The following is a 27,979-nucleotide window of genomic DNA, read 5'->3' as shown; positions in this document are numbered from 1 at the left end:
ACTAAGACTATACCATTAAAGCTAATTATGTATTTTTCAATTTACAAATGTAATTAAATAATGAAACAATCAAAACAATTTGTTCATGTCACTCTTCACTCATTGTATTTGCTTTATGTTGTTTATGAATAAAACACTTACTGCTTACTCTTTAAAATACATTGAGTTTTTTTTATGTACTTGGGTTCACATACATTCTTGGTAATTTAAAACGTTGGAATAATAATAAGTAAAAGTTAGAATTCAAATTTGAATTACGCGCGTTATCAAAATGGCCGCCGCAATGGATGCCGGGAAGGGGCCAAGGGGGGTACATTTTATTGTAATTTGCGGTTCTTAAACTATGAAAATCGAAGTAAAATATCATATTAAACCGTGCTAGAGATAATAAAGAATATCAAAAATAAGTTTTATGTTTATTTTGGTGTAAAATTTTTGATTTTTGGAGAATTTCAAGAGATGTCGTTTTTGGTAGATTTTGACAAAAGTGGGAAGGCTATACCCTTCCCACTTTTTCATTTTTGGCCAAATTTCAAATTTTGCTTAAAATACATGAATTCGAATCAAAATTGAATGAAAATCACGAAAATCAGGTTTATTTTCCTATTGGTCTTATAGTCTTTGATTTAATCCTTAAAAACCCTAAATTAAGTGTTTGCGCTAACAGCACTGTTTCGTTAATTTTTGAAACGGCTGGTTTAACGAGAAAACCAATAACTAAATCGAAATCAGCGTTCAATTTCGATTATTCCGTGTGATTTTTGGAGAATTTCAAGTGATGTCGTTTTTGGTAGATTTTGACAAAAGTGGGAAGGCTATACCCTTCCCACTTTTTCATTTTTGGCCAAATTTCAAATTTTGCTTAAAATACATGAATTTGAATCAAAATTGAATGAAAATCACGAAAATCAGGTTTATTTTCCTATTGGTCTTATAGTTTTTGATTTAATCCTTAAAAACCCTAAATTAAGTTGTTGCGCTACCGGCACTGTTTCGTTAATTTTTGAAACGGCTGGTTTAACGAGAAAACCAATAACTAAATCGAAATCAGCGTTCAATTTCGATTATTCCGTGTGATTTTTGGAGAATTTCAAGAGATGTCGTTTTTGGTAGATTTTGACAAAAGTGGGAAGGCTATACCCTTCCCACTTTTTCATTTTTGGCCAAATTTCAAATTTTGCTTAAAATACATGAATTCGAATCAAAATTGAATGAAAATCACCAAAATCAGGCTTATTTTCCTATTGGTCTTATAGTTTTGATTTAATCCTTAAAAACCCTAAATTAAGTGTTTGCGCTAACAGCACTGTTTCGTTAATTTTTGAAACGGCTGGTTTAACGAGAAAACCAATAACTAAATCGAAATCAGCGTTCAATTTCGATTATTACGTGTGATTTTTGGAGAATTTCAAGAGATGTCGTTTTTGGTAGATTTTATCAAAAGTGGGAAGGCTATACCCTTCCCACTTTTTCATTTTTGGCCAAATTTCAAATTTTGCTTAAAATACATGAATTCGAATCAAAATTGAATAAAAATCACGAAAATCAGGTTTATTTTCCTATTGGTCTTATAGTTTTTGATTTAATCCTTAAAAACCCTAAATTAAGTTGTTGCGCTAACAGCACTGTTTCGTTAATTTTTGAAACGGCTGGTTTAACGAGAAAACCAATAACTAAATTGAAATCAGCGTTCAATTTCGATTATTCCGTGTGATTTTTGGAGAATTTCAAGAGATGTCGTTTTTGGTAGATTTTGACAAAAGTGGGAAGGCTATACCCTTCCCACTTTTTCATTTTTGGCCAAATTTCAAATTTTGCTTAAAATACATGAATTCGAATCAAAATTGAATGAAAATCACCAAAATCAGGCTTATTTTCCTATTGGTCTTATAGTTTTTGATTTAATCCTTAAAAACCCTAAATTAAGTTGTTGCGCTAACAGCACTGTTTCGTTAATTTTTGAAACGGCTGGTTTAACGAGAAAACCAATAACTAAATCGAAATCAGCGTTCAATTTCGATTATTACGTGTGATTTTTGGAGAATTTCAAGAGATGTCGTTTTTGGTAGATTTTGACAAAAGTGGGAAGGCTATACCCTTCCCACTTTTTCATTTTTGGCCAAATTTCAAATTTTGCTTAAAATACATGAATTCGAATCAAAATTGAATGAAAATCACGAAAATCAGGTTTATTTTCCTATTGGTCTTATAGTTTTTGATTTAATCCTTAAAAACCCTAAATTAAGTTGTTGCGCTAACAGCACTGTTTCGTTAATTTTTGAAACGGCTGGTTTAACGAGAAAACCAATAACTAAATCGAAATCAGCGTTCAATTTCGATTATTCCGTGTGATTTTTGGAGAATTTCAAGAGATGTCGTTTTTGGTAGATTTTGACAAAAGTGGGAAGGCTATACCCTTCCCACTTTTTCATTTTTGGCCAAATTTCAAATTTTGCTTAAAATACATGAATTCGAATCAAAATTGAATGAAAATCACCAAAATCAGGCTTATTTTCCTATTGGTCTTATAGTTTTGATTTAATCCTTAAAAACCCTAAATTAAGTGTTTGCGCTAACAGCACTGTTTCGTTAATTTTTGAAACGGCTGGTTTAACGAGAAAACCAATAACTAAATCGAAATCAGCGTTCAATTTCGATTATTACGTGTGATTTTTGGAGAATTTCAAGAGATGTCGTTTTTGGTAGATTTTGACAAAAGTGGGAAGGCAAGGCAAAGTGGGAAGGCCCTTCCCACTTTTTCATTTTTGGCCAAATTTCAAATTTGGCTTAAAATACATGAATTCGAATCAAAATTGAATGAAAATCACGAAAATCAGGTTTATTTTCCTATTGGTCTTATAGTTTTTGATTTAATCCTTAAAAACCCTAAATTAAGTGTTTGCGCTAACAGCACTGTTTCGTTTATTTTTGAAACGGCTGGTTTAACGAGAAAACCAATAACTAAATCGAAATCAGCGTTCAATTTCGATTATTACGTGTGATTTTTGGAGAATTTCAAGAGATGTCGTTTTTGGTAGATTTTGACAAAAGTGGGAAGGCTATACCCTTCCCACTTTTTCATTTTTTGTCAATTAATTTTGCTTAAAATACATGAATTCGAATCAAAATTGAATGAAAATCACGAAAATCAGGTTTATTTTCCTATTGGTCTTATAGTTTTTGATTTAATCCTTAAAAACCCTAAATTAAGTGTTTGCGCTAACAGCACTGTTTCGTTAATTTTTGAAACGGCTGGTTTAACGAGAAAACCAATAACTAAATCGAAATCAGCGTTCAATTTCGATTATTCCGTGTGATTTTTGGAGAATTTCAAGAGATGTCGTTTTTGGTAGATTTTGACAAAAGTGGGAAGGCTATACCCTTCCCACTTTTTCATTTTTGGCCAAATTTCAAATTTTGCTTAAAATACATGAATTCGAATCAAAATTGAATGAAAATCACGAAAATCAGGTTTATTTTCCTATTGGTCTTATAGTTTTTGATTTAATCCTTAAAAACCCTAAATTAAGTTGGTGCGCTAACAGCACTGTTTCGTTAATTTTTGAAACGGCTGGTTTAACGAGAAAACCAATTACTAAATCGAAATCAACGATCAATTTCGATTATTCCGTGTGATTTTTGGAGAATTTCAAGAGATGTCGTTTTTGGTAGATTTTGACAAAATTGGGAAGGCTATACCCTTCCCACTTTTTCATTTTTGGCCAAATTTCAAATTTGGCTTAAAATACATGAATTCGAATCAAAATTGAATGAAAATCACGAAAATCAGGTTTATTTTCCTATTGGTCTTATAGTTTTTGATTTAATCCTTAAAAACCCTAAATTAAGTTGTTGCGCTAACAGCACTGTTTCGTTAATTTTTGAAACGGCTGGTTTAACGAGAAAACCAATAACTAAATCGAAATCAGCGTTCAATTTCGATTATTCCGTGTGATTTTTGGAGAATTTCAAGAGATGTCGTTTTTGGTAGATTTTGACAAAAGTGGGAAGGCTATACCCTTCCCACTTTTTCATTTTTGGCCAAATTTCAAATTTTGCTTAAAATACATGAATTCGAATCAAAATTGAATGAAAATCACGAAAATCAGGTTTATTTTCCTATTGGTCTTATAGTTTTTGATTTAATCCTTAAAAACCCTAAATTAAGTTGTTGCGCTAACAGCACTGTTTCGTTAATTTTTGAAACGGCTGGTTTAACGAGAAAACCAATAACTAAATCGAAATCAGCGTTCAATTTCGATTATTCCGTGTGATTTTTGGAGAATTTCAAGAGATAACGTTTTTTGTAGATTTTGACAAAAGTGGGAACGCTTTACCCTTCCAACTTTTTCATTTTTGGCAAAATTTCAAATTTTGCTTAAAATACATGAATTCGAATCAAAATTGAATGAAAATCACGAAAATCAGGCTTATTTTCCTATTGGTCTTATAGTTTTTGATTTAATCCTTAAAAACCCTAAATTAAGTTGTTGCGCTAACAGCACTGTTTCGTTAATTTTTGAAACTGCTGGTTTAACGAGAAAACCAAAAACTAAATCGAAATCAGCGTTCAATTTCGATTATTCCGTGTGATTTTTGGAGAATTTCAAGTGATGTCGTTTTTCGTAGATTTTGACAAAAGTGGGAAGGCTATACCCTTCCCACTTTTTCATTTTTGGCCAAATTTCAAATTTTCCTTAAAATACATGAATTCGAATCAAAATTGAATGAAAATCACGAAAATCAGGTTTATTTTCCTATTGGTCTTATAGTTTTTGATTTAATCCTTAAAAACCCTAAATTAAGTTGTTGCGCTAACAGCACTGTTTCGTTAATTTTTTAAACGGCTGGTTTAACGAGAAAACCAATTACTAAATCGAAATCAGCGTTCAATTTTGATTATTCCGTGTGATTTTTGGAGAATTTCAAGAGATGTCATTTTTGGTAGATTTTGTCAAAAGTGGGAAGGCCCTTCCCACTTTTTCATTTTTGGCCAAATTTCAAATTTTGCTTAAAATACATGAATTCGAATCAAAATTGAATGAAAATCACGAAAATCAGGTTTATTTTCCTTTTGGTCTTATAGTTTTTGATTTAATCCTTAAAAACCCTAAATTAAGTTGTTGCGCTAACAGCACTGTTTCGTTAATTTTTGAAACTGCTGGTTTAACGAGAAAACCAATAACTAAATCGAAATCAGCGTTCAATTTCGATTATTCCGTGTGATTTTTGGAGAATTTCAAGAGATGTCGTTTTTTGTAGATTTTGACAAAAGTGGGAAGGCTATACCCTTCCCACTTTTTCATTTTTGGCCAAATTTCAAATTTTGCTTAAAATACATGAATTCGAATCAAAATTGAATGAAAATCACGAAAATCAGGTTTATTTTCCTATTGGTCTTACAGTTTTTGATTTAATCCTTAAAAACCCTAAATTAAGTTGTTGCGCTAACAGCACTGTTTCGTTAAATTTTTGAAACGGCTGGTTTAACGAGAAAACCAATAACTAAATCGAAATCAGCGTTCAATTTCGATTATTCCGTGTGATTTTTGGAGAATTTCAAGTGATGTCGTTTTTGGTAGATTTTGACAAAAGTGGGAAGGCTATACCCTTCCCACTTTTTCATTTTTGGCCAAATTTCAAATTTTGCTTAAAATACATGAATTTGAATCAAAATTGAATGAAAATCACGAAAATCAGGTTTATTTTCCTATTGGTCTTATAGTTTTTGATTTAATCCTTAAAAACCCTAAATTAAGTTGTTGCGCTAACAGCACTGTTTCGTTAATTTTTGAAACGGCTGGTTTAACGAGAAAACCAATAACTAAATCGAAATCAGCGTTCAATTTCGATTATTCCGTGTGATTTTTGGAGAATTTCAAGAGATGTCGTTTTTGGTAGATTTTGACAAAAGTGGGAAGGCTATACCCTTCCCACTTTTTCATTTTTGGCCAAATTTCAAATTTTGCTTAAAATACATGAATTCGAATCAAAATTGAATGAAAATCACGAAAATCAGGTTTATTTTCCTATTGGTCTTATAGTTTTTGATTTAATCCTTAAAAACCCTAAATTAAGTTGTTGCGCTAACAGCACTGTTTCGTTAATTTTTGAAACGGCTGGTTTAACGAGAAAACCAATAACTAAATCGAAATCAGCGTTCAATTTCGATTATTCCGTGTGATTTTTGGAGAATTTCAAGTGATGTCGTTTTTGGTAGATTTTGACAAAAGTGGGAAGGCTATACCCTTCCCACTTTTTCATTTTTATGCCAAATTTCAAATTTTGCTTAAAATACATGAATTCGAATCAAAATTGAATGAAAATCACGAAAATCAGGTTTATTTTCCTATTGGTCTTATAGTTTTTGATTTAATCCTTAAAAACCCTAAATTAAGTTGTTGCGCTAACAGCACTGTTTCGTTAATTTTTGAAACGGCTGGTTTAACGAGAAAACCAATAACTAAATCGAAATCAGCGTTCAATTTCGATTATTCCGTGTGATTTTTGGAGAATTTCAAGAGATGTCGTTTTTGGTAGATTTTGACAAAAGTGGGAAGGCTATACCCTTCCCACTTTTTCATTTTTGGCCAAATTTCAAATTTTGCTTAAAATACATGAATTCGAATCAAAATTGAATGAAAATCACGAAAATCAGGTTTATTTTCCTATTGGTCTTATAGTTTTTGATTTAATCCTTAAAAACCCTAAATTAAGTTGTTGCGCTAACAGCACTGTTTCGTTAATTTTTGAAACGGCTGGTTTAACGAGAAAACCAATAACTAAATCGAAATCAGCGTTCAATTTCGATTATTCCGTGTGATTTTTGGAGAATTTCAAGTGATGTCGTTTTTGGTAGATTTTGACAAAAGTGGGAAGGCTATACCCTTCCCACTTTTTCATTTTTGGCCAAATTTCAAATTTTGCTTAAAATACATGAATTCGAATCAAAATTGAATGAAAATCACGAAAATCAGGTTTATTTTCCTATTGGTCTTACAGTTTTTGATTTAATCCTTAAAAACCCTAAATTAAGTTGTTGCGCTAACAGCACTGTTTCGTTAATTTTTGAAACGGCTGGTTTAACGAGAAAACCAATAACTAAATCGAAATCAGCGTTCAATTTCGATTATTCCGTGTGATTTTTGGAGAATTTCAAGTGATGTCGTTTTTGGTAGATTTTGACAAAAGTGGGAAGGCTATACCCTTCCCACTTTTTCATTTTTGGCCAAATTTCAAATTTTGCTTGAAATACATGAATTCGAATCAAAATTGAATGAAAATCACGAAAATCAGGTTTATTTTCCTATTGGTCTTACAGTTTTTGATTTAATCCTTAAAAACCCTAAATTAAGTTGTTGCGCTAACAGCACTGTTTCGTTAATTTTTGAAACGGCTGGTTTAACGAGAAAACCAATAACTAAATCGAAATCAGCGTTCAATTTCGATTATTCCGTGTGATTTTTGGAGAATTTCAAGTGATGTCGTTTTTGGTAGATTTTGACAAAAGTGGGAAGGCTATACCCTTCCCACTTTTTCATTTTTGGCCAAATTTCAAATTTTGCTTAAAATACATGAATTCGAATCAAAATTGAATGAAAATCACGAAAATCAGGTTTATTTTCCTATTGGTCTTACAGTTTTTGATTTAATCCTTAAAAACCCTAAATTAAGTTGTTGCGCTAACAGCACTGTTTCGTTAATTTTTGAAACGGCTGGTTTAACGAGAAAACCAATAACTAAATCGAAATCAGCGTTCAATTTCGATTATTCCGTGTGATTTTTGGAGAATTTCAAGTGATGTCGTTTTTGGTAGATTTTGACAAAAGTGGGAAGGCTATACCCTTCCCACTTTTTCATTTTTGGCCAAATTTCAAATTTTGCTTAAAATACATGAATTCGAATCAAAATTGAATGAAAATCACGAAAATCAGGTTTATTTTCCTATTGGTCTTATAGTTTTTGATTTAATCCTTAAAAACCCTAAATTAAGTTGTTGCGCTAACAGCACTGTTTCGTTAATTTTTGAAACGGCTGGTTTAACGAGAAAACCAATAACTAAATCGAAATCAGCGTTCAATTTCGATTATTCCGTGTGATTTTTGGAGAATTTCAAGTGATGTCGTTTTTGGTAGATTTTGACAAAAGTGGGAAGGCTATACCCTTCCCACTTTTTCATTTTTGGCCAAATTTCAAATTTTGCTTAAAATACATGAATTCGAATCAAAATTGAATGAAAATCACGAAAATCAGGTTTATTTTCCTATTGGTCTTACAGTTTTTGATTTAATCCTTAAAAACCCTAAATTAAGTTGTTGCGCTAACAGCACTGTTTCGTTAATTTTTGAAACGGCTGGTTTAACGAGAAAACCAATAACTAAATCGAAATCAGCGTTCAATTTCGATTATTCCGTGTGATTTTTGGAGAATTTCAAGTGATGTCGTTTTTGGTAGATTTTGACAAAAGTGGGAAGGCTATACCCTTCCCACTTTTTCATTTTTGGCCAAATTTCAAATTTTGCTTAAAATACATGAATTCGAATCAAAATTGAATGAAAATCACGAAAATCAGGTTTATTTTCCTATTGGTCTTACAGTTTTTGATTTAATCCTTAAAAACCCTAAATTAAGTTGTTGCGCTAACAGCACTGTTTCGTTAATTTTTGAAACGGCTGGTTTAACGAGAAAACCAATAACTAAATCGAAATCAGCGTTCAATTTCGATTATTCCGTGTGATTTTTGGAGAATTTCAAGTGATGTCGTTTTTGGTAGATTTTGACAAAAGTGGGAAGGCTATACCCTTCCCACTTTTTCATTTTTGGCCAAATTTCAAATTTTGCTTAAAATACATGAATTCGAATCAAAATTGAATGAAAATCACGAAAATCAGGTTTATTTTCCTATTGGTCTTACAGTTTTTGATTTAATCCTTAAAAACCCTAAATTAAGTTGTTGCGCTAACAGCACTGTTTCGTTAATTTTTGAAACGGCTGGTTTAACGAGAAAACCAATAACTAAATCGAAATCAGCGTTCAATTTCGATTATTCCGTGTGATTTTTGGAGAATTTCAAGTGATGTCGTTTTTGGTAGATTTTGACAAAAGTGGGAAGGCTATACCCTTCCCACTTTTTCATTTTTGGCCAAATTTCAAATTTTGCTTAAAATACATGAATTCGAATCAAAATTGAATGAAAATCACGAAAATCAGGTTTATTTTCCTATTGGTCTTATAGTTTTTGATTTAATCCTTAAAAACCCTAAATTAAGTTGTTGCGCTAACAGCACTGTTTCGTTAATTTTTGAAACGGCTGGTTTAACGAGAAAACCAATAACTAAATCGAAATCAGCGTTCAATTTCGATTATTCCGTGTGATTTTTGGAGAATTTCAAGAGATGTCGTTTTTGGTAGATTTTGACAAAAGTGGGAAGGCTATACCCTTCCCACTTTTTCATTTTTGGCCAAATTTCAAATTTTGCTTAAAATACATGAATTCGAATCAAAATTGAATGAAAATCACGAAAATCAGGTTTATTTTCCTATTGGTCTTATAGTTTTTGATTTAATCCTTAAAAACCCTAAATTAAGTTGTTGCGCTAACAGCACTGTTTCGTTAATTTTTGAAACGGCTGGTTTAACGAGAAAACCAATAACTAAATCGAAATCAGCGTTCAATTTCGATTATTCCGTGTGATTTTTGGAGAATTTCAAGAGATGTCGTTTTTGGTAGATTTTGACAAAAGTGGGAAGGCTATACCCTTCCCACTTTTTCATTTTTGGCCAAATTTCAAATTTTGCTTAAAATACATGAATTCGAATCAAAATTGAATGAAAATCACGAAAATCAGGTTTATTTTCCTATTGGTCTTATAGTTTTGATTTAATCCTTAAAAACCCTAAATTAAGTTGTTGCGCTAACAGCACTGTTTCGTTAATTTTTGAAACGGCTGGTTTAACGAGAAAACCAATAACTAAATCGAAATCAGCGTTCAATTTCGATTATTCCGTGTGATTTTTGGAGAATTTCAAGTGATGTCGTTTTTGGTAGATTTTGACAAAAGTGGGAAGGCTATACCCTTCCCACTTTTTCATTTTTGGCCAAATTTCAAATTTTGCTTAAAATACATGAATTCGAATCAAAATTGAATGAAAATCACGAAAATCAGGTTTATTTTCCTATTGGTCTTATAGTTTTTGATTTAATCCTTAAAAACCCTAAATTAAGTTGTTGCGCTAACAGCACTGTTTCGTTAATTTTTGAAACGGCTGGTTTAACGAGAAAACCAATAACTAAATCGAAATCAGCGTTCAATTTCGATTATTCCGTGTGATTTTTGGAGAATTTCAAGAGATGTCGTTTTTGGTAGATTTTGACAAAAGTGGGAAGGCTATACCCTTCCCACTTTTTCATTTTTGGCCAAATTTCAAATTTTGCTTAAAATACATGAATTCGAATCAAAATTGAATGAAAATCACGAAAATCAGGTTTATTTTCCTATTGGTCTTATAGTTTTGATTTAATCCTTAAAAACCCTAAATTAAGTTGTTGCGCTAACAGCACTGTTTCGTTAATTTTTGAAACGGCTGGTTTAACGAGAAAACCAATAACTAAATCGAAATCAGCGTTCAATTTCGATTATTCCGTGTGATTTTTGGAGAATTTCAAGTGATGTCGTTTTTGGTAGATTTTGACAAAAGTGGGAAGGCTATACCCTTCCCACTTTTTCATTTTTGGCCAAATTTCAAATTTTGCTTAAAATACATGAATTCGAATCAAAATTGAATGAAAATCACGAAAATCAGGTTTATTTTCCTATTGGTCTTATAGTTTTTGATTTAATCCTTAAAAACCCTAAATTAAGTTGTTGCGCTAACAGCACTGTTTCGTTAATTTTTGAAACGGCTGGTTTAACGAGAAAACCAATAACTAAATCGAAATCAGCGTTCAATTTCGATTATTCCGTGTGATTTTTGGAGAATTTCAAGTGATGTCGTTTTTGGTAGATTTTGACAAAAGTGGGAAGGCTATACCCTTCCCACTTTTTCATTTTTGGCCAAATTTCAAATTTTGCTTAAAATACATGAATTCGAATCAAAATTGAATGAAAATCACGAAAATCAGGTTTATTTTCCTATTGGTCTTATAGTTTTGATTTAATCCTTAAAAACCCTAAATTAAGTTGTTGCGCTAACAGCACTGTTTCGTTAATTTTTGAAACGGCTGGTTTAACGAGAAAACCAATAACTAAATCGAAATCAGCGTTCAATTTCGATTATTCCGTGTGATTTTTGGAGAATTTCAAGTGATGTCGTTTTTGGTAGATTTTGACAAAAGTGGGAAGGCTATACCCTTCCCACTTTTTCATTTTTGGCCAAATTTCAAATTTTGCTTAAAATACATGAATTCGAATCAAAATTGAATGAAAATCACGAAAATCAGGTTTATTTTCCTATTGGTCTTATAGTTTTTGATTTAATCCTTAAAAACCCTAAATTAAGTTGTTGCGCTAACAGCACTGTTTCGTTAATTTTTGAAACGGCTGGTTTAACGAGAAAACCAATAACTAAATCGAAATCAGCGTTCAATTTCGATTATTCCGTGTGATTTTTGGAGAATTTCAAGAGATGTCGTTTTTGGTAGATTTTGACAAAAGTGGGAAGGCTATACCCTTCCCACTTTTTCATTTTTGGCCAAATTTCAAATTTTGCTTAAAATACATGAATTCGAATCAAAATTGAATGAAAATCACGAAAATCAGGTTTATTTTCCTATTGGTCTTATAGTTTTTGATTTAATCCTTAAAAACCCTAAATTAAGTTGTTGCGCTAACAGCACTGTTTCGTTAATTTTTGAAACGGCTGGTTTAACGAGAAAACCAATAACTAAATCGAAATCAGCGTTCAATTTCGATTATTCCGTGTGATTTTTGGAGAATTTCAAGAGATGTCGTTTTTGGTAGATTTTGACAAAAGTGGGAAGGCTATACCCTTCCCACTTTTTCATTTTTGGCCAAATTTCAAATTTTGCTTAAAATACATGAATTCGAATCAAAATTGAATGAAAATCACCAAAATCAGGCTTATTTTCCTATTGGTCTTATAGTTTTGATTTAATCCTTAAAAACCCTAAATTAAGTTGTTGCGCTAACAGCACTGTTTCGTTAATTTTTGAAACGGCTGGTTTAACGAGAAAACCAAAAACTAAATCGAAATCAGCGTTCAATTTCGATTATTCCGTGTGATTTTTGGAGAATTTCAAGTGATGTCGTTTTTGGTAGATTTTGACAAAAGTGGGAAGGCTATATACCCTTCCCACTTTTTCATTTTTGGCCAAATTTCAAATTTTGCTTAAAATACATGAATTCGAATCAAAATTGAATGAAAATCACGAAAATCAGGTTTATTTTCCTATTGGTTTTATAGTTTTTGATTTAATCCTTAAAAACCCTAAATTAAGTTGTTGCGCTAACAGCACTGTTTCGTTAATTTTTGAAACGGCTGGTTTAACGAGAAAACCAATAACTAAATCGAAATCAGCGTTCAATTTCGATTATTCCGTGTGATTTTTGGAGAATTTCAAGAGATGTCGTTTTTGGTAGATTTTGACAAAAGTGGGAAGGCTATACCCTTCCCACTTTTTCATTTTTGGCCAAATTTCAAATTTTGCTTAAAATACATGAATTCGAATCAAAATTGAATGAAAATCACGAAAATCAGGTTTATTTTCCTATTGGTCTTATAGTTTTTGATTTAATCCTTAAAAACCCTAAATTAAGTTGTTGCGCTAACAGCACTGTTTCGTTAATTTTTGAAACGGCTGGTTTAACGAGAAAACCAATAACTAAATCGAAATCAGCGTTCAATTTCGATTATTCCGTGTGATTTTTGGAGAATTTCAAGAGATGTCGTTTTTGGTAGATTTTGACAAAAGTGGGAAGGCTATACCCTTCCCACTTTTTCATTTTTGGCCAAATTTCAAATTTTGCTTAAAATACATGAATTCGAATCAAAATTGAATGAAAATCACGAAAATCAGGTTTATTTTCCTATTGGTCTTATAGTTTTGATTTAATCCTTAAAAACCCTAAATTAAGTTGTTGCGCTAACAGCACTGTTTCGTTAATTTTTGAAACGGCTGGTTTAACGAGAAAACCAAAAACTAAATCGAAATCAGCGTTCAATTTCGATTATTCCGTGTGATTTTTGGAGAATTTCAAGAGATGTCGTTTTTGGTAGATTTTGACAAAAGTGGGAAGGCTATACCCTTCCCACTTTTTCATTTTTGGCCAAATTTCAAATTTTGCTTAAAATACATGAATTCGAATCAAAATTGAATGAAAATCACGAAAATCAGGTTTATTTTCCTATTGGTCTTATAGTTTTTGATTAAATCCTTAAAAACCCTAAATTAAGTTGTTGCGCTAACAGCACTGTTTCGTTAATTTTTGAAACGGCTGGTTTAACGAGAAAACCAATAACTAAATCGAAATCAGCGTTCAATTTCGATTATTCCGTGTGATTTTTGGAGAATTTCAAGTGATGTCGTTTTTGGTAGATTTTGACAAAAGTGGGAAGGCTATACCCTTCCCACTTTTTCATTTTTGGCCAAATTTCAAATTTTGCTTAAAATACGTGAATTCGAATCAAAATTGAATGAAAATCACGAAAATCAGGTTTATTTTCCTATTGGTCTTATAGTTTTTGATTTAATCCTTAAAAACCCTAAATTAAGTTGTTGCGCTAACAGCACTGTTTCGTTAATTTTTGAAACGGCTGGTTTAACGAGAAAACCAAAAACTAAATCGAAATCAGCGTTCAATTTCGATTATTCCGTGTGATTTTTCGAGAATTTCAAGTGATGTCGTTTTTGGTAGATTTTGACAAAAGTGGGAAGGCTATACCCTTCCCACTTTTTCATTTTTGGCCAAATTTCAAATTTTGCTTAAAATACATGAATTCGAATCAAAATTGAATGAAAATCACGAAAATCAGGTTTATTTTCCTATTGGTCTTATAGTTTTTGATTAAATCCTTAAAAACCCTAAATTAAGTTGTTGCGCTAACAGCACTGTTTCGTTAATTTTTGAAACGGCTGGTTTAACGAGAAAACCAATAACTAAATCGAAATCAGCGTTCAATTTCGATTATTCCGTGTGATTTTTGGAGAATTTCAAGAGATGTCGTTTTTGGTAGATTTTGACAAAAGTGGGAAGGCGGGATGAAGGCGTTGATGATCAGCGCACGCCTCATAGGACATGTATACGGAGTCTGTTTTGCCGGAAGAGCAAACGGTTTCCGAGATATTATGGGAAATTGGCGACCAGGCCGTACCCTATCGGGAACTTCCTGAAGGGAGTGAGGGCCCCTAGTCTCATAACAAAATGAATCAGATTTTCGTGATCCTTATCAAATTTCGGGTGGGAATGGCGTGTTTTTAGCCAAAAGCCGGATTTGAACGAAATCGTGATTTTTCATGAACTAGTTCAGGAAAATTTGCGATTTTTTACGATTTTCGGGTATTTTGAGCTGATCCATGTAGTCGACCTCAAATTTGATGAGGATCATGAAAATGTGAATCTTTTTTCTGGCAGATCAACAAATAGAGAGTAATTTGCCATTTTAAAACCGGAAGTATAACCGGAAATTTAAATTTTGGAAATCCAAAAAATGAGCTACACTCTTCTTTAAATTGTTAACAAGATTTGCCTAGTTGCAAAATAGACCGATATAAATAATTGTTAACGTTCAGGATTGTTTACAGTTCTGAAAGTACAGGTTGGTTTACGACCTACGTACGCTAAGATTGCACATTTAAAAAACCCAGAAATCTAACAATAAAAACACCTTAATTGTTATAAATAAAGAATGTCTACATTTAACTTGTGAAATACTTAATAATAAATGAAAATCTGCAGCTAAAATGTAACAGGACTTATAAAAACATGGGGTCCACTCCACTAGCATCTTGCGAGAGTGCTGTGGAACTCCGAAAGTTCGGGGTTTCAGACATAATAGCTTGTCTGCTACCGAATTGTTGGGTTTACGTTAATGGAATGTTAAAATGAAAGGAATTTTATTATATAAAAAAGCAAATAGAAAAGAAAATAAACATTTCTGCTGTGAGTCCGCATATCTTGTTGATGCAGCTTCGAAGAAGCTGACATTTGGCTCGAAAGCTTCCGTAGTAAATACTGATTTATTACGAAACGGAAGTTTTCAGCGTTCTTATCTAAAGATTTTTCGTGCAAAATCCTTTCAGAATCACAACATATTGGTGAAATGACATAATAAGGCGTCCATATCAAAAGCAAGTTGACGTCAATAATTACCTCTAGTCTACTGAACTACTGACTACAGCCTTCGGTATACTGAAGGCTAGTATGACATTCTGTGCATCACAGTTAGTAGTTCCATAACTTAACTGACAATGTTTGTTTTACAATGAGAAAAACTGATCTGTTAATTGCAAATGAGTGTGCATCCTAAGAAGAAAAGGTAATCTTTCTATTATGTAGACTTACAAATGCTGAAGCGTATAAGCTGAACAACTGCAATAAGCAGAATATACTTAGCAATGTATATTTTAGTTCTTACGAACTTCCATCAGAAATCGATAGTTTTAAGAGCCCAAAAGGAAAAGAAACGCTACTTGTTCGCAAAGTTAGGCAAAACGGAAAGAACGATCTTGGTCTCTGCGCTGCTGTTCAAGTCCACGTCCTACATCGTCAAGTTTGCGTTGCAGAGCTGTACAACTGGATTCTGCCCATTGAAGGGAGTCTGTATGAGCGTTCAGAATTCGCGCTATTTTGGCAATCTGATAGCAAACAAAATGAGTGTAACAGTACGCAAGGATGGCTTTTTCAAAAGAAACAAATACCGGATCAGCTGTCGCTTCGTGCTGCCTGCTAGCCGCATTCATTCTTTCGATAATCTCTTTTAGGTCGTCGGCCAATCGCCTCATTTGTGAATCGATATTCTCCGCTAGCTGATATCTGTATATTACAAGGATCAACACATTTATTAAAAATGGTGGACTAGTAGAAAAATCAATTACGTACGTGTGATCGCGCTCCGTATCGTGTGGCATGTTGTTCACTTCTTGCTGAAGGCTCTCTTCCAACGGAATGAGCATCTCTTCAAGTTCACGTTGTTGGGCACGGACGAAATCCAATTCTGACTCTAAACGCACTTGATCTTTCTTGACTCTGTTCACAGAGTCACTCAATGCGACAATCTATAAAATTTACTTTGTGTTATTGTTTTTTAGTATGTGGGACATGGAATAATCTTCATTTCACCTTACCTTTTCACCGTTTGAAACTAAAAGTCGATCCCAAGAGGCTACTGAATTGGCTTGATTTAAAAAAGTTTTCTCTTGTTCATCCAGATCAACTGACCACTTGTTAATTGACTCTTCTAATTGACGGAAAGTCAGGGCAGCGCCAACGGCAGGTGTACTAGCGGTGCTTGATGGGGTTGCTGACGTTCTGTGTTAAGATCGTTCTTATAAAAATTACATCATTTCATTAATGCAATGATATTAACTATTACGAGGTGACAATGGATGTTGTTGTAGCTGGGGCCACTGCGACAGTTGTTGCCGGAATTGTTCCAAAACTGAAGGATGGCGCAGAAGAAACGGCTGTGGTGGATGTAACAGGGGTAACAGTAGTAGCTGGGGCAACTGTTGGAGCTACTTTTGTTGCATCAGCGGTCGTTGTTGGAGCTCCAAATGAAAAGCCTAGATACAATTTTGGAAAACATTTATTAATGAAAAATAAATATGTCGAGCTCAATATACCTGTTGTCGGGGTTGTGGTTGATCCGAAACTGAGTGTTGGAGCAGGTTGTACGGCACTGCTGGTTGCCGTTTGTTGCGTTCCAAATGAGGGTGTAGACGTTGTTGTGCCGAGAGAAAGTGTAGGTTGAGCAGCACTGGTGGCTGTTGGGGCACCAAATGAAGGTAAAGCGGAAGCTGTTGCAGTAGCTGCTCCAAAAGAAGGAGTCGTTCCACTCTGTTGACCAAGTGTTGGTAAAACTGAGGCGGTCCCTAACGAGAATCCACCAGCGGCCGGAGTAGCGGCAGAAGTGACCGGCGTCCCGAAACTGAGTCCTGTTGTGGATGCTGGAGTAGTAAAACTGTAGGCTGGAGGTGCTGAAGTCGTTGCGGCGGTTGGTGCTGGCTGATTAAAACTAAAAGGTGTGGTAGTCGTCGTAGTTGCAACTGCAGCAGGCTGACCAAAGCTAAGGGTTCCAGTTGCCGGTGTTGCCACAGCAGTGGGGGCTGGCGGACCGAAACTAAAGCCTCCCGTGGCCCCGGTGGTTGCTGGCTGACCAAATGAAAGACCACCACCAACTGAAGATCCAAAACCTCCAGCCGTAGATGTTGTAGAGGGCTGACCGAAGCCGAAACCTCCAGTTGACGAAGTTGTAGTTGGTTGACCGAAACTGAGGCCAGTCGAAGCTGGTGTAGTTGTTTGGCCGAAAGAAAGGCCACCACCAACTGGCTGAACTGCTGCTGGTTGACCAAAACTAAGACCTGTCGAAGCTGGCGTGGATGTCTGGCCGAAACTTAGACCACTTTGGGAGGCTGGTGTTGATTGACCAAAAGCTGGCTGAGCTGATGTTTGTCCAAAGGCTGGCTGAGCTGTTGCCTGTCCAAAGGATGGCTGGGTTGCTGCTTGTCCAAAAGCTGGCTGAGTTGCTGCCTGTCCAAAGGCTGGCTGAGCTGACGATGCCTGTCCAAAGGCTGGTTGAGCCGACGCTTGCCCAAAAGACGACGCGGGAGCTGTTGATGAGCCCAATGAAAATGGTGATGCTACTGAAGTGGATGTTGGCTGTGTGCTGAATGAGAATGAAGGGGTGGTAGCTGGCTGCTGTGCAGCTCCAAATGCAGGAGCTGCAGCACTCTGACCAAAACCAAAACCGGTGGTTGCTGTTGAAGCAGTACCAAATGCTGGGGCTGGAGCGGCTGTAGTACCTGCAGGCTGTCCCAATCCAAATGCTGGGGTTGTTCCTGCAGATGTTCCAAACCCAAAGGTTGATGTTGCAGGTTGTCCAAAAGCTGGTGTTGCGGCAGCAGATGTTGTTGGGGCCCCAAAGGTGGATCCTGTTCCGAAAGAGAGACCTGGCTTTGTGGCACCAAACAAACCCCCCGTAGCTGGTGGCTGGGCTGTGGTTGTTTGTCCAAAACTAAAGCCACTCGTAGCAGATTGTCCAAATGTTGATCCTAGGGCAGGAGTGGTTGTAGCAGGTGCCCCAAATGCTGTAATAAGAAAATAAGAAAGTTTAATGTGAGGTAAAATATGACTACACATTAACATGAATGATAAGTTGTTAAGCTGGTGGTAAGTCTTAAATTTGTTATAACTAATGAGGAATATATTTTTAAATTTATTTGTCTAACATAATAAGCATGAAACAAATATACAATCAAATAGCTGGTTTAATACCAAGATAAGACATGTTTACCTGGAGTTGTTTGCTGGGGCTGGCTTCCAAAACTGAAGCCTGGGGTTTGTCCAGTTGATGGGGTTCCAAAGTTAAACGCCATTTCAAAGAAGGGTTTGGCAAGTTAGAAAAAGAAATAAACCACTGTCTTATCAACAAGGAGTTAGAAACCAAATTCAAAAAGTAATTCTCGGTGGTTAGGTTGCTAGTTTTCGTCTTTCCGGCCGGTTTGCAAAAAATCCAGACGATTCAATTGGAAATTATTATTGGAGTCGACTACTTTACCGACGTCTTACTCGCCCGAAATTGGTTTCGACTCCTCGCCCTCCCCTTTTTTTTCCAACTTGGTCTCCGCGAGACGGTCTCGAAGGGTCGAGACCGTCACCCGTACATCCCAGTGGGACTATCCCGGCCCTCTGATTGGCTCTCTTCACCCTTACATCCTTCTATGTCTTTCTGCTTTCCGTTCCCACATTTTCCTGATGTACACAGTGTGGTTTTCCGTGGGGCTGCCGCTTTGATTTGTTTGTTTCTTTCATGTATTTTTATTATTTACATTTATTGTTTGTTCTTTATTAAGTTTTACAAATACAATATTTTTACTTAAATTAATTGTTTTTTCATTTTATATAATAGATTGAATTAATTACCAGTGTGTTTTCTTAAATTAGTGTAAATTGTCATCCCATGGGCCTTGGGTTGGGGTTCCAAAACCCGATCTTGTAATGATCGGGGAAACTAAAAGTCCAAAACTTAAAAACTTATAGGAATGGATATATCTGGATAAGATCTGTCCATTTCTGCAAAAATATTGCTTAAAAACTACTTATTGGAAGAGTAACCCGATTTGCCATTTTTCCGGTAGGTCGGTGCGGTTTAGCGGGTATCTTGTAATCCCCACCCCCGAATAATACTTAATATTTAAATAATTTTTGCGGGAAAACTATAAGACCAAAATTAATAAATTTTACAGAAATGGATAGCTCTTATCAAGAGCTATCCATTTCTGTAAAATAGTTAAGACAATTTTCATAAACAAAAAATTTTGGGCAAGAACTTTTTGTAGTTTTTGCGCTCTAGAGATATACTCGATCCTATAGACTTAAGTAATAATTTTCATTGTTTTGAAACTTTTTAGTGCATGAATATTTTTCATAAATTATAGAGAAATAGATAGCCCTTATCAAGAGCTATCCATTTATATAAAATTTATTAATTTTGGTCCTATAGTTTCCCCGAAAAAAATTATTTAAATTTCCCGTATTGCTGGGAGATAAGGGTTAACTTAGACCCGCTAAACTGCACCGACCTACCTGAAAAATGCCGAAGCGGTTTACTTCTCCAATAAGGAAATTTTGAGCAATATTTTTACAGAAATGGATAGATCTTATCAAGATATATCCATTCCTATAATTGTTAAAACTTTTGGACTTATAGTTTTCCCGATTGTCCCAAAATCGGGTGTTGAAACCGTTTTTCTCCAGCCCGCACCAACCCAGTTGCCCATGAGAGTTCATTCACAATAATTCTGATGGAAACACACCGATGTTTAATTCATTCCTGTTTTATAAATTGAAAAGCGATTTAATAAAGGTATAAGTAGTGTAATAGCATAAATTAATAAATAAAAAAAAAACGAACAATAACGAAAAAATATTCATACACAAAAAGTTTTAAAAAATTTCAATTGTTACTTAAGTCTATTGGATCTAGTATATATATCTAGAGCGCAAAAACTACAAACAACGTCTTGTCCAAAATTTGTTTGTTTATGAAAATTATGTTAATTATTTTACAGAAATGGATAGCGCTTACTAAGAGCTATCCATTTCTGCAAAATTATTAATTTGTTCCTATAGTTTTCCCGCAATAAATTATTGAAATATGACGTATTTTTATGAGGGGGTTCCTTTGACCCGCTAAACCGCACCGACCTACCCGTAAAATGGCGAAGCGGTTTACTTTCCTAATTAGTACACCCTAAGCAAAATTTTTGCAGAATTGGATAGACCTTATCAAGATTTATCCATTCCTATAAGTATTAAAACTTTGGACATATAGTTTTCCCGATTCTCCCAAAATCGGGTTTTAACCTTTTTCTCCGACCCGCACCAACCCAATTGCCCGTGGATGACAATTCACAATAGTTATAATGAAAACACACCAATATTTAATTTATTCCTGTGCTATAAAATTTAAAACGATATAATGAAGATACAAATAGTTTATTAACAAAATAGTAAGTTAGAGACAATAAATATAAACATAAATAATCATAAATAAATAAACATGAAAAACAAACAAATGAAGGCGGCAGCCCGACTACTCCACACACGCCACAGCCCCACAGGCCCACACCACAAGCAGAAGGGGTGGAGGGGCATAGGGGAGGAGAGGGAGAGAGCCAATCAGAGGGCCGGGATAGTCCCACTGGGATGTGGTGACGGTCTCGACCCTTCGAGACCGTCTCGCGGAGACCAAGTTGTTTTTTTCATATATCGCAAGATTTGCCGCTATGGCGCCACCGTTGGATAATCTTTTTTATAAACGTTAGGATTTTTTATACCAAAAGAGCAGCCAATCCAGCCATACAAACTTTTCTTTAAATTATGTGGACAACAGTAGCAATTGTATATAAATTTTATTTATCGAATTCACTACCTTATCACCCACACCGTATTAAAAAAAAAGGTGTTGCTAAATTCCATTGAAAGATTATCAGAATACAAGAACAGAGCAATCAACAGCTACAACAAACTGGTTGAAGATTGTTGTAACACAGGATGGTGGGATTAGTTTCGATATCTTAAATTAGTTTTTTATCAGTGTGCAACGTGATACAGATATGCAGCCAATGACTTGGTCCCTTCGATATAGTTACGAATATCGATTTTCTCATTCTGTGAATGGGCACCGTCATCGGCGGCACCCATAGGTAGCAGCATTACGCTTTTGCCCGTCACCTCCTAGAAGTACTGGTGCGTTAAAAGTTTCGTAAATCACAAATATCACAGTTAAATACCTGAAACGTTAAAGTTATCGGAATAGATCCTCCTTCGCGTGTAAGGTCAGGCTTGCATCCATAAACTTCTTCAAGTGCTTTCTGACCAGCCAGATAATGAGGGTGGAAGGGATCTGCCATCCATGGCTTTCCACTATGATGATTGATCACCTTCATTTCGTTGGGACTTTCGCGCAGCTTCCACATTTCGTTGAGGTAATCGTTTACCACCTGATTTACCTTCTCAGGGGTTTGATTAGGGACAATACGAATGGAAAATTTACCGGAAACTTTCCTTGGTATAACAGTTTTTGCCCCTGGTTCACTGAACGCTCCTTGAATTCCATGCAAAGAAAGCGCAGGGAAACGCCATCGGTGCATGAGGGTTTTTGACTGAAAAAATAACGTTAAAGAAGAATTAAATTCAATATTCGATTTGTTTTAGCTCACCTTATCAGTTTTGTGAAGCAAATGTTTGCAGCCAATGTCTTTTTTGTAGTTGTCAAGATCGAAATCAATTGTAGTATAAGTCGCTAATTCTTCATCAGTGACAGGTACTACATCATCCATGATTCCAGGTACCAAAATTTCACCTTTATTATTCACTAATGTGTTCATCATGTAAATCAAATCAGCCATGGCTTCATGTCTATATTAGAATAATTTTTTTAATCTTGTCCCGTGTAACGTTACGTGACAGAAGAATACTTACACTGAACCACCGAAAACACCACTATGGAGGTCTTTTTCTGCACAGGCGACTTCAATTTCAAAATAACATAAACCGCGGAGACCATAGGTCAGACACGGTTTGTTTTTTCCCAGCCAGTAGTTGTCGGAAATGCAAACGAAATCGACTCCACTCATAAACGCGTCTTTTTCTTTGTGTAAAAGCTCCTCCAGACCTTCACTTCCTGACTCTTCCATGCCTTCAAAACAAAACTAATAGCAACAAATGGAATCAGTTACATAGACAGCAATGTTTTTCTATATAAGCTTTACTTTAATGTTGACTGGCAAGTCTTGGCCAGTTTGCTGGAAGGCTTCAATAGCATGAATCCAACCAAGCACTGGTCCTTTGTCATCAGTAGATCCTCGGCCATAGAGTTTTTCATTAACTTCTGTCAACACGAATGGATCTGTGTCCCACCCATCTTCCTGTTTCCAAACACATTTTCAATTCAGGAAATTAACATTTTGGCACACAAAATTAATGAAGAAATTGGTTCAATATAAGAACCTTTAGTGCTGGCTGAACATCTAAATGGCCATACACCATTACAGTTTTCTTGCTAGGGTCATTCCCAAGTTTACCAAACAGAACAGGTGGCAGATCTAAAATGCTCCCATCATGCAATTTCTAAAGTTGATGCCAAATAAAAATTGTGTAATAGATTATAGCAATCTTAATCAACTTTGTCATCATACCTGCTTGCCAACATCTTTCAGGTCTGTTGTTGCTCCAAGATGCTCAAGCTTGGCTGCAACCCACTTTACCATTTTGAAAATTTCTGGGCGAGTCTCGGGCCTTGGTTTGTAAATATTTATAATCATGTATTCTAAACAATAAGTATGTATTATTGTTTATAAAGTTACCATGCAGAAACTGATTTGATGGCAACAGCTTCATTCAAATTTTTAATAAACTTGTCCTTGTTGCTATCAATGTAACTGTAATGATCATTAAAAAGAAATAATTTATTACTTGAAAACTGAAGTGGACGACGTAAAAAACGTCGCAATACCTAAAAACTGGTTTCAGTGCCTCAGTCATTGTTTCGATGAGTATTATAGACGACCGCAACAATTGAACGATGGGTGGTTAATGAAAACTGACTGTGATTCTATATACTAGCTAAGCTGCTAAGCAGTTTGTCAGTAAACAACATCCCCAAGTTGGATTTCAGACTTGGGATTTTAGACTTGACAGAACTCAGCTGACGGATTCGATATCGATTGGATATCTGATTTCTATCGATTTTTCTGTTAACAACCGGAAAGAACAAAATCTCAATCTTATGATTTAAATGAAATCATTACTCATGTGTCGATACACGAGACTTTTTGATATGGCTGAATTGGAAAGAATTCGTGCCAAAATGCCAGATAACCATTCAGTACTAAGATTTTTAAACATAAAGAACCCTCGAGCCTATTTACCCTAGAAGCTTTTTATGAGTTGCATAACGAATAATCTTTGGTTCTAATTCAACAACGGATTATTTACATGGTACTCTACATAATGACGCATTCTTAACAGAACAAGAACTAGTGCTTATATACATTTGCCCTTGCCCGAAGCAAAGGCGAGTTCATATGCATCAGCAATGCACGAATTTTTCATCACACACAGTTTCACACAGTTATAACCAAAGTGAAAATATGCGTTTCTTTTTTATATTAGAATTGTCAAAACATTTTCTAGTGAAACCTTAAGCAATACTCCTATCTTAAGTCCATTTATTCACATTGTTTAAATAAATAATTAGTGGATGAACTATACATTAAAAAAAACCCAAAAATTCGGGAGAAAATCAAGGGCGTTAAAATGTGCATTTCCGTCTGATTGTGTTTGCTTCCTTTGATAAACTTCTTTGTGAATAGTTTACTGTCTACAGTCTTATCCTTCAATTTCAACACACTTAGGCATCTTCTGATTGAAGACACTCTCATGATTGACAGCTGACAGACAGATTGTTATCTCGATTAACGAATCGGTTGTGTGAGTGACGCGTGAGTTACCCCAGAATATTTAAATATTATCCCAGTGTGCGTTGTGCATGTGAACTATCATAACTAAGGAATTGTTAAATCCCGGTCTTTTTGACTAGTTTCATCAAATGCATAAATTAGAAATGTAGAAAGGCATTCCAATGCATTCAAAGTTCTGCACATTCACTTGTCGTTCACGACGAAGGACGTTGCCACGCAATCCAAACGAATAATTTGACCGCTGCCGTTGGCGTTATAAACGTAGATTTTTTGCACGAAACTCCATCGAGGAGGGACTTTCGCAGGTTGTATGTGTTCAATCTGCACAGCAAAGAAGGTCATGATTATTGGATTTTATGTAAACTTGTTCCTGCATTTTCCAGGTGTTCAATCCAACCGGTCGACCTTGTGTAATTTCGTATCGTGCGATAGAAAAGACTAAGGAAGTCAAACTAGAGAAACTTCTTAAACTTGTTATAATGAACACTATCATAATTAAAACAGCGGGGTCATGCACCTTTAAAAGTTTTTGCTACACGCACCTTATCATCCAAAGCTGTTTTCGACAGTTTTATTTACATGGGATGAATAGCCCAAAAATGTAGGGAAAATGTGCGTTATTATATGCGTCCATCTCTAAGGCACTCACTTTAAAGATGACATAAATGTTGTTCCATTTGGGCCAGAAGTTATACAGTCCGAGCTTAATTCGCATGACCTAGACCAATCCATTATTATTGACTGAAGACATTGAAAATGTTAAAAGGGTAATAATTTGTTGCGGTTTAATCTTAAAAAAAACCAAAAAAAACTAGGCTACGTTGCAGAGCATATCACCGCAATTACCCATGACGAGCAATCGCTCACGATAAACAGCATGTTCCAGGCTGCGTGCCTCTACTTCTGCGGCTCTTGCAGCTGGCCTGAGAAGGGAAACCACCCGTGCATATCATTCTGGTCTACCATCACCTGACCCACAAAATAAAATTCGTCTTTACCAAAATTAACTGTTAATGAAAAAAAAAAATAATGCATATAAATTCTCCAAAGCAAAGCTTCACCAGATGAAACGTCCTACATTTTATTTATTTTTTTCGTGAGCTATAAATTGATTAGTACATTTCGACAGGAATTTTTCCGTGAGTCATGTAATCGTTGGTAGGAAAATGACTTTCATTCCTCGTGGTTTTCACGAGTTGAGCGTACACATATTTATTAGTGCTTGCTAAGCGCGTAGACACAACCCATTTGGTTAGACAGCAATCAGGTAGGAGAAACCCACTCTTTTGACACCCGCGCGTGAGCGGCATCACACGAAATTTTGAACAACAACAATATTATTCACAACCGTGATCCGAATATGCACTCATCTTTTATATGCCAGGGCACGTTTGCCCCCGTCAATTTATGATTGCGAGAACCTTCTGAGAACAAGGGCACTTTGTCATCTAGAACTTCGTTAGACAATTTGGATCAAGGCTCACAAAATGGCAATGTCGTTTTTTTTTATTTATTTATTTATTTATTTATTTTTTATTCTGTCGTGATTAATTCACGATCAATCGAACTCGGGAATTCGACGTTTCCGGGGCGGACGTGTACACAAGGCAATGTCTGATCACGAAATGGATAAAATCATAACAGCCCGTTATGTTAACCTTTTTTTGTGTGTGTGTGTAAAAAATCAATTATTTCAATTGCAATTCTATTTTTTAGTACAACACGGATGAAAGAATTGACATTATTAGTACGGTAAATGCACCCTCAATGAACCTCCTCCTATTGATGTTCAGCATATACATAGCGAAAGAATTGCATTTCAGTTATCATCCGTTTATCTACTGTACACGATTTCCTCATTTTGCGGTTGCCCTAATATGGTATGAATACTCCCCAACAACGAAACAATAAACGCAGTCGGCTAACTGTCTTCTGTCATGGAATACTATGGCACGCAAAATGGGTTCAATATTATGGGAACTAATTAAAACTGTTTTCCCTTCCTTCTTTCCATTTGAAAGAGAAAAAAAAGATCAAGGTGACAAGTTGATTACCACATCAACTGCCATACAATCTGAATAAAAAAAAAAAATCACGAGCTTCAAAGACAAAAAAAAAAAAATGTCACCTGTTTTTGCATGACGAGCGTTCTCGATAATCTCGGCTGCAGATTGTTGTCTCGGCCCTTCCTTGTCTGATAATTAGCTAATTACAGAACGAGGTTACGTCCATCACCTGCTTCTGTTTTAACAAACTGCCTAATAAGAAAAATAAAATAAAAAAAAAAGCGTTGACAAAAATAAATCAGGGAATATAACAGTAGCTAAGACAATAGCATTCTTGCAGTACTTTAACGCGTTTTAGAGCCGTTTAGCATTTGTTAAAATGGCAATGAATAAGATGACATAACGGGGTCCGTTCAACACCGCAAAACATCGTTTTCTTCTTCCCTTTGGCGGGAAGTATATTTTAAAGAAAACAGTTTAGACACTGAATGATTTCCGCACTTCGTTTTCCGTGCAACTGGAACGAAAGAACAAAAAAAAAAGACTCAAACGTTTGTTCTGGAATTTCTAAAGTTAAATTTTAAAATACATCGCATTCCAATTTTTTTTTTTACCTGATGATAACCACATGCTCGTGACAAACTTTTTTATTTTAATATTTTTTCCTCGTCGAGGTTCGATCCAGCCTTGGAAAAATGAGTCGGTGCGTTGTAGAATGACTGCGCCAATATTTTCGTACTGGAGCGAGAAATACAAGTCGTTTGTTAAGAGCGCCAACAAGATGCCAAGTAGCAGATTGTAATTCGGTCGACACCTTTCCTTCTCAGGTCGATTTCTCTATCGGCTAGAAATCGTAGTCAAATCTAAAAGTAACACGTGAAATAAAAAAATAAATAAATAAATAAATGTTGTTGAATTGGAGCAAGTCAAAAACGATTTTACCTGTCGATGCTTCTGGCTTTATGGACTGGATTTAATAACAATGTCCATGCTGTTTCATTTTGTGAACGTACAGCTGTGCGACGTGAAAGTGGAAAAGACGTCGGTTTTTCATTTTGCTCGTGTTATTATTATTATCTATCTTTAGATAGCGAGCCACTAGTGGAACGGTTGGCGACCGCATAAGAAGCTGCACACGCCATTAACATTAGGCAAGTTTACCTTTTTTAGAGGGGAATTGAAGGGGTTGAATTCTCGTTTATAGCCACCCACCAGTATTACACGTATCGCTTTACATGGCCAGCAAGGTTATTAACTACAGACGGTAGCTTGACAGGTAGCAAAAAAACTACATGGTAAATGGAACGAAGAATTTAGAAAGGCAACTGAACTAACGCAATACGAGTTCTGAAAACAGCTGACCTGTAGACACCGTGCCTCGCACATAACGAAATTTAAGGGCGTTTCCCGACCTTCTATTTTGCAACTAGACATCATTTTTACACATAAAAACAGAGAAAAACAAATCAAAATAAAATTCAATTCCCCGTTTGTTTTTTATCATTGGTCTTTCCGGGGACACGTCGTATATCAACTTCATTTGATTGTTTTTATAAAAGAATTTCTTTGTTATATTAAAAAAAAAATGAAATAAATTATGCCCATATGAGCTGATTACGAGGTCTTTACTTTCGCCAGTGACTTTCGATAATTTTTAAGACTTGCGCGCTAACGAGTGACAAAAGCATCGTTAATGAGAGCCATTCGTTACGCCGAAAAGAGATCAAAAACAATCAAATTAATATGTCGACGCGCAAACGATCGAATAATAGCTCGTTGCCGTACGTCGTACCGGTTGATTACGTCAGTC

The 27,979-nt window shown here is 35.2% G+C and overlaps 2 protein-coding genes and 1 long non-coding RNA gene across 3 annotated transcripts; all 3 read right to left on the bottom strand.

The window, feature by feature from the left end:
* Positions 1-15,563: 15,563 nt before the first annotated feature.
* Positions 15,564-18,837, bottom strand: LOC116923696 (nuclear pore glycoprotein p62). Its single transcript, XM_032930210.2, has 7 exons — positions 18,472-18,837; positions 16,802-18,265; positions 16,552-16,741; positions 16,304-16,487; positions 16,059-16,234; positions 15,878-15,992; positions 15,564-15,814 (listed from the first exon to the last, which is right to left on the bottom strand). Exons 1-7 carry the CDS (start codon positions 18,551-18,553, stop codon positions 15,662-15,664), a joined length of 2,364 nt encoding a protein of 787 aa, XP_032786101.2. The 5' UTR covers positions 18,554-18,837; the 3' UTR covers positions 15,564-15,661.
* Positions 18,838-21,076: 2,239 nt separating this feature from the next.
* On the bottom strand, positions 21,077-23,354 carry LOC116923712 (cytosolic non-specific dipeptidase). Its single transcript, XM_032930231.2, has 9 exons — positions 23,197-23,354; positions 23,048-23,122; positions 22,880-22,979; positions 22,692-22,811; positions 22,454-22,609; positions 22,164-22,393; positions 21,902-22,100; positions 21,473-21,844; positions 21,077-21,416 (listed from the first exon to the last, which is right to left on the bottom strand). Exons 1-9 carry the CDS (start codon positions 23,223-23,225, stop codon positions 21,273-21,275), a joined length of 1,425 nt encoding a protein of 474 aa, XP_032786122.2. The 5' UTR covers positions 23,226-23,354; the 3' UTR covers positions 21,077-21,272.
* A 2,480-nt stretch (positions 23,355-25,834) lies between these two features.
* LOC123472527 lies at positions 25,835-27,311 on the bottom strand. The gene is made up of 4 exons (XR_006646974.1): positions 27,112-27,311; positions 26,784-27,032; positions 26,513-26,686; positions 25,835-26,421 (listed from the first exon to the last, which is right to left on the bottom strand). It is a non-coding gene; the product is annotated as an uncharacterized LOC123472527 (long non-coding RNA).
* Positions 27,312-27,979: the final 668 nt, after the last annotated feature.

Source organism: Daphnia magna, linkage group LG1 (genome assembly GCF_020631705.1).
Source record: "Daphnia magna isolate NIES linkage group LG1, ASM2063170v1.1, whole genome shotgun sequence".
Taxonomy (NCBI): Eukaryota; Metazoa; Arthropoda; class Branchiopoda; order Diplostraca; family Daphniidae; genus Daphnia; species Daphnia magna.
This window is presented reverse-complemented; position numbering and strand designations above follow the sequence as displayed.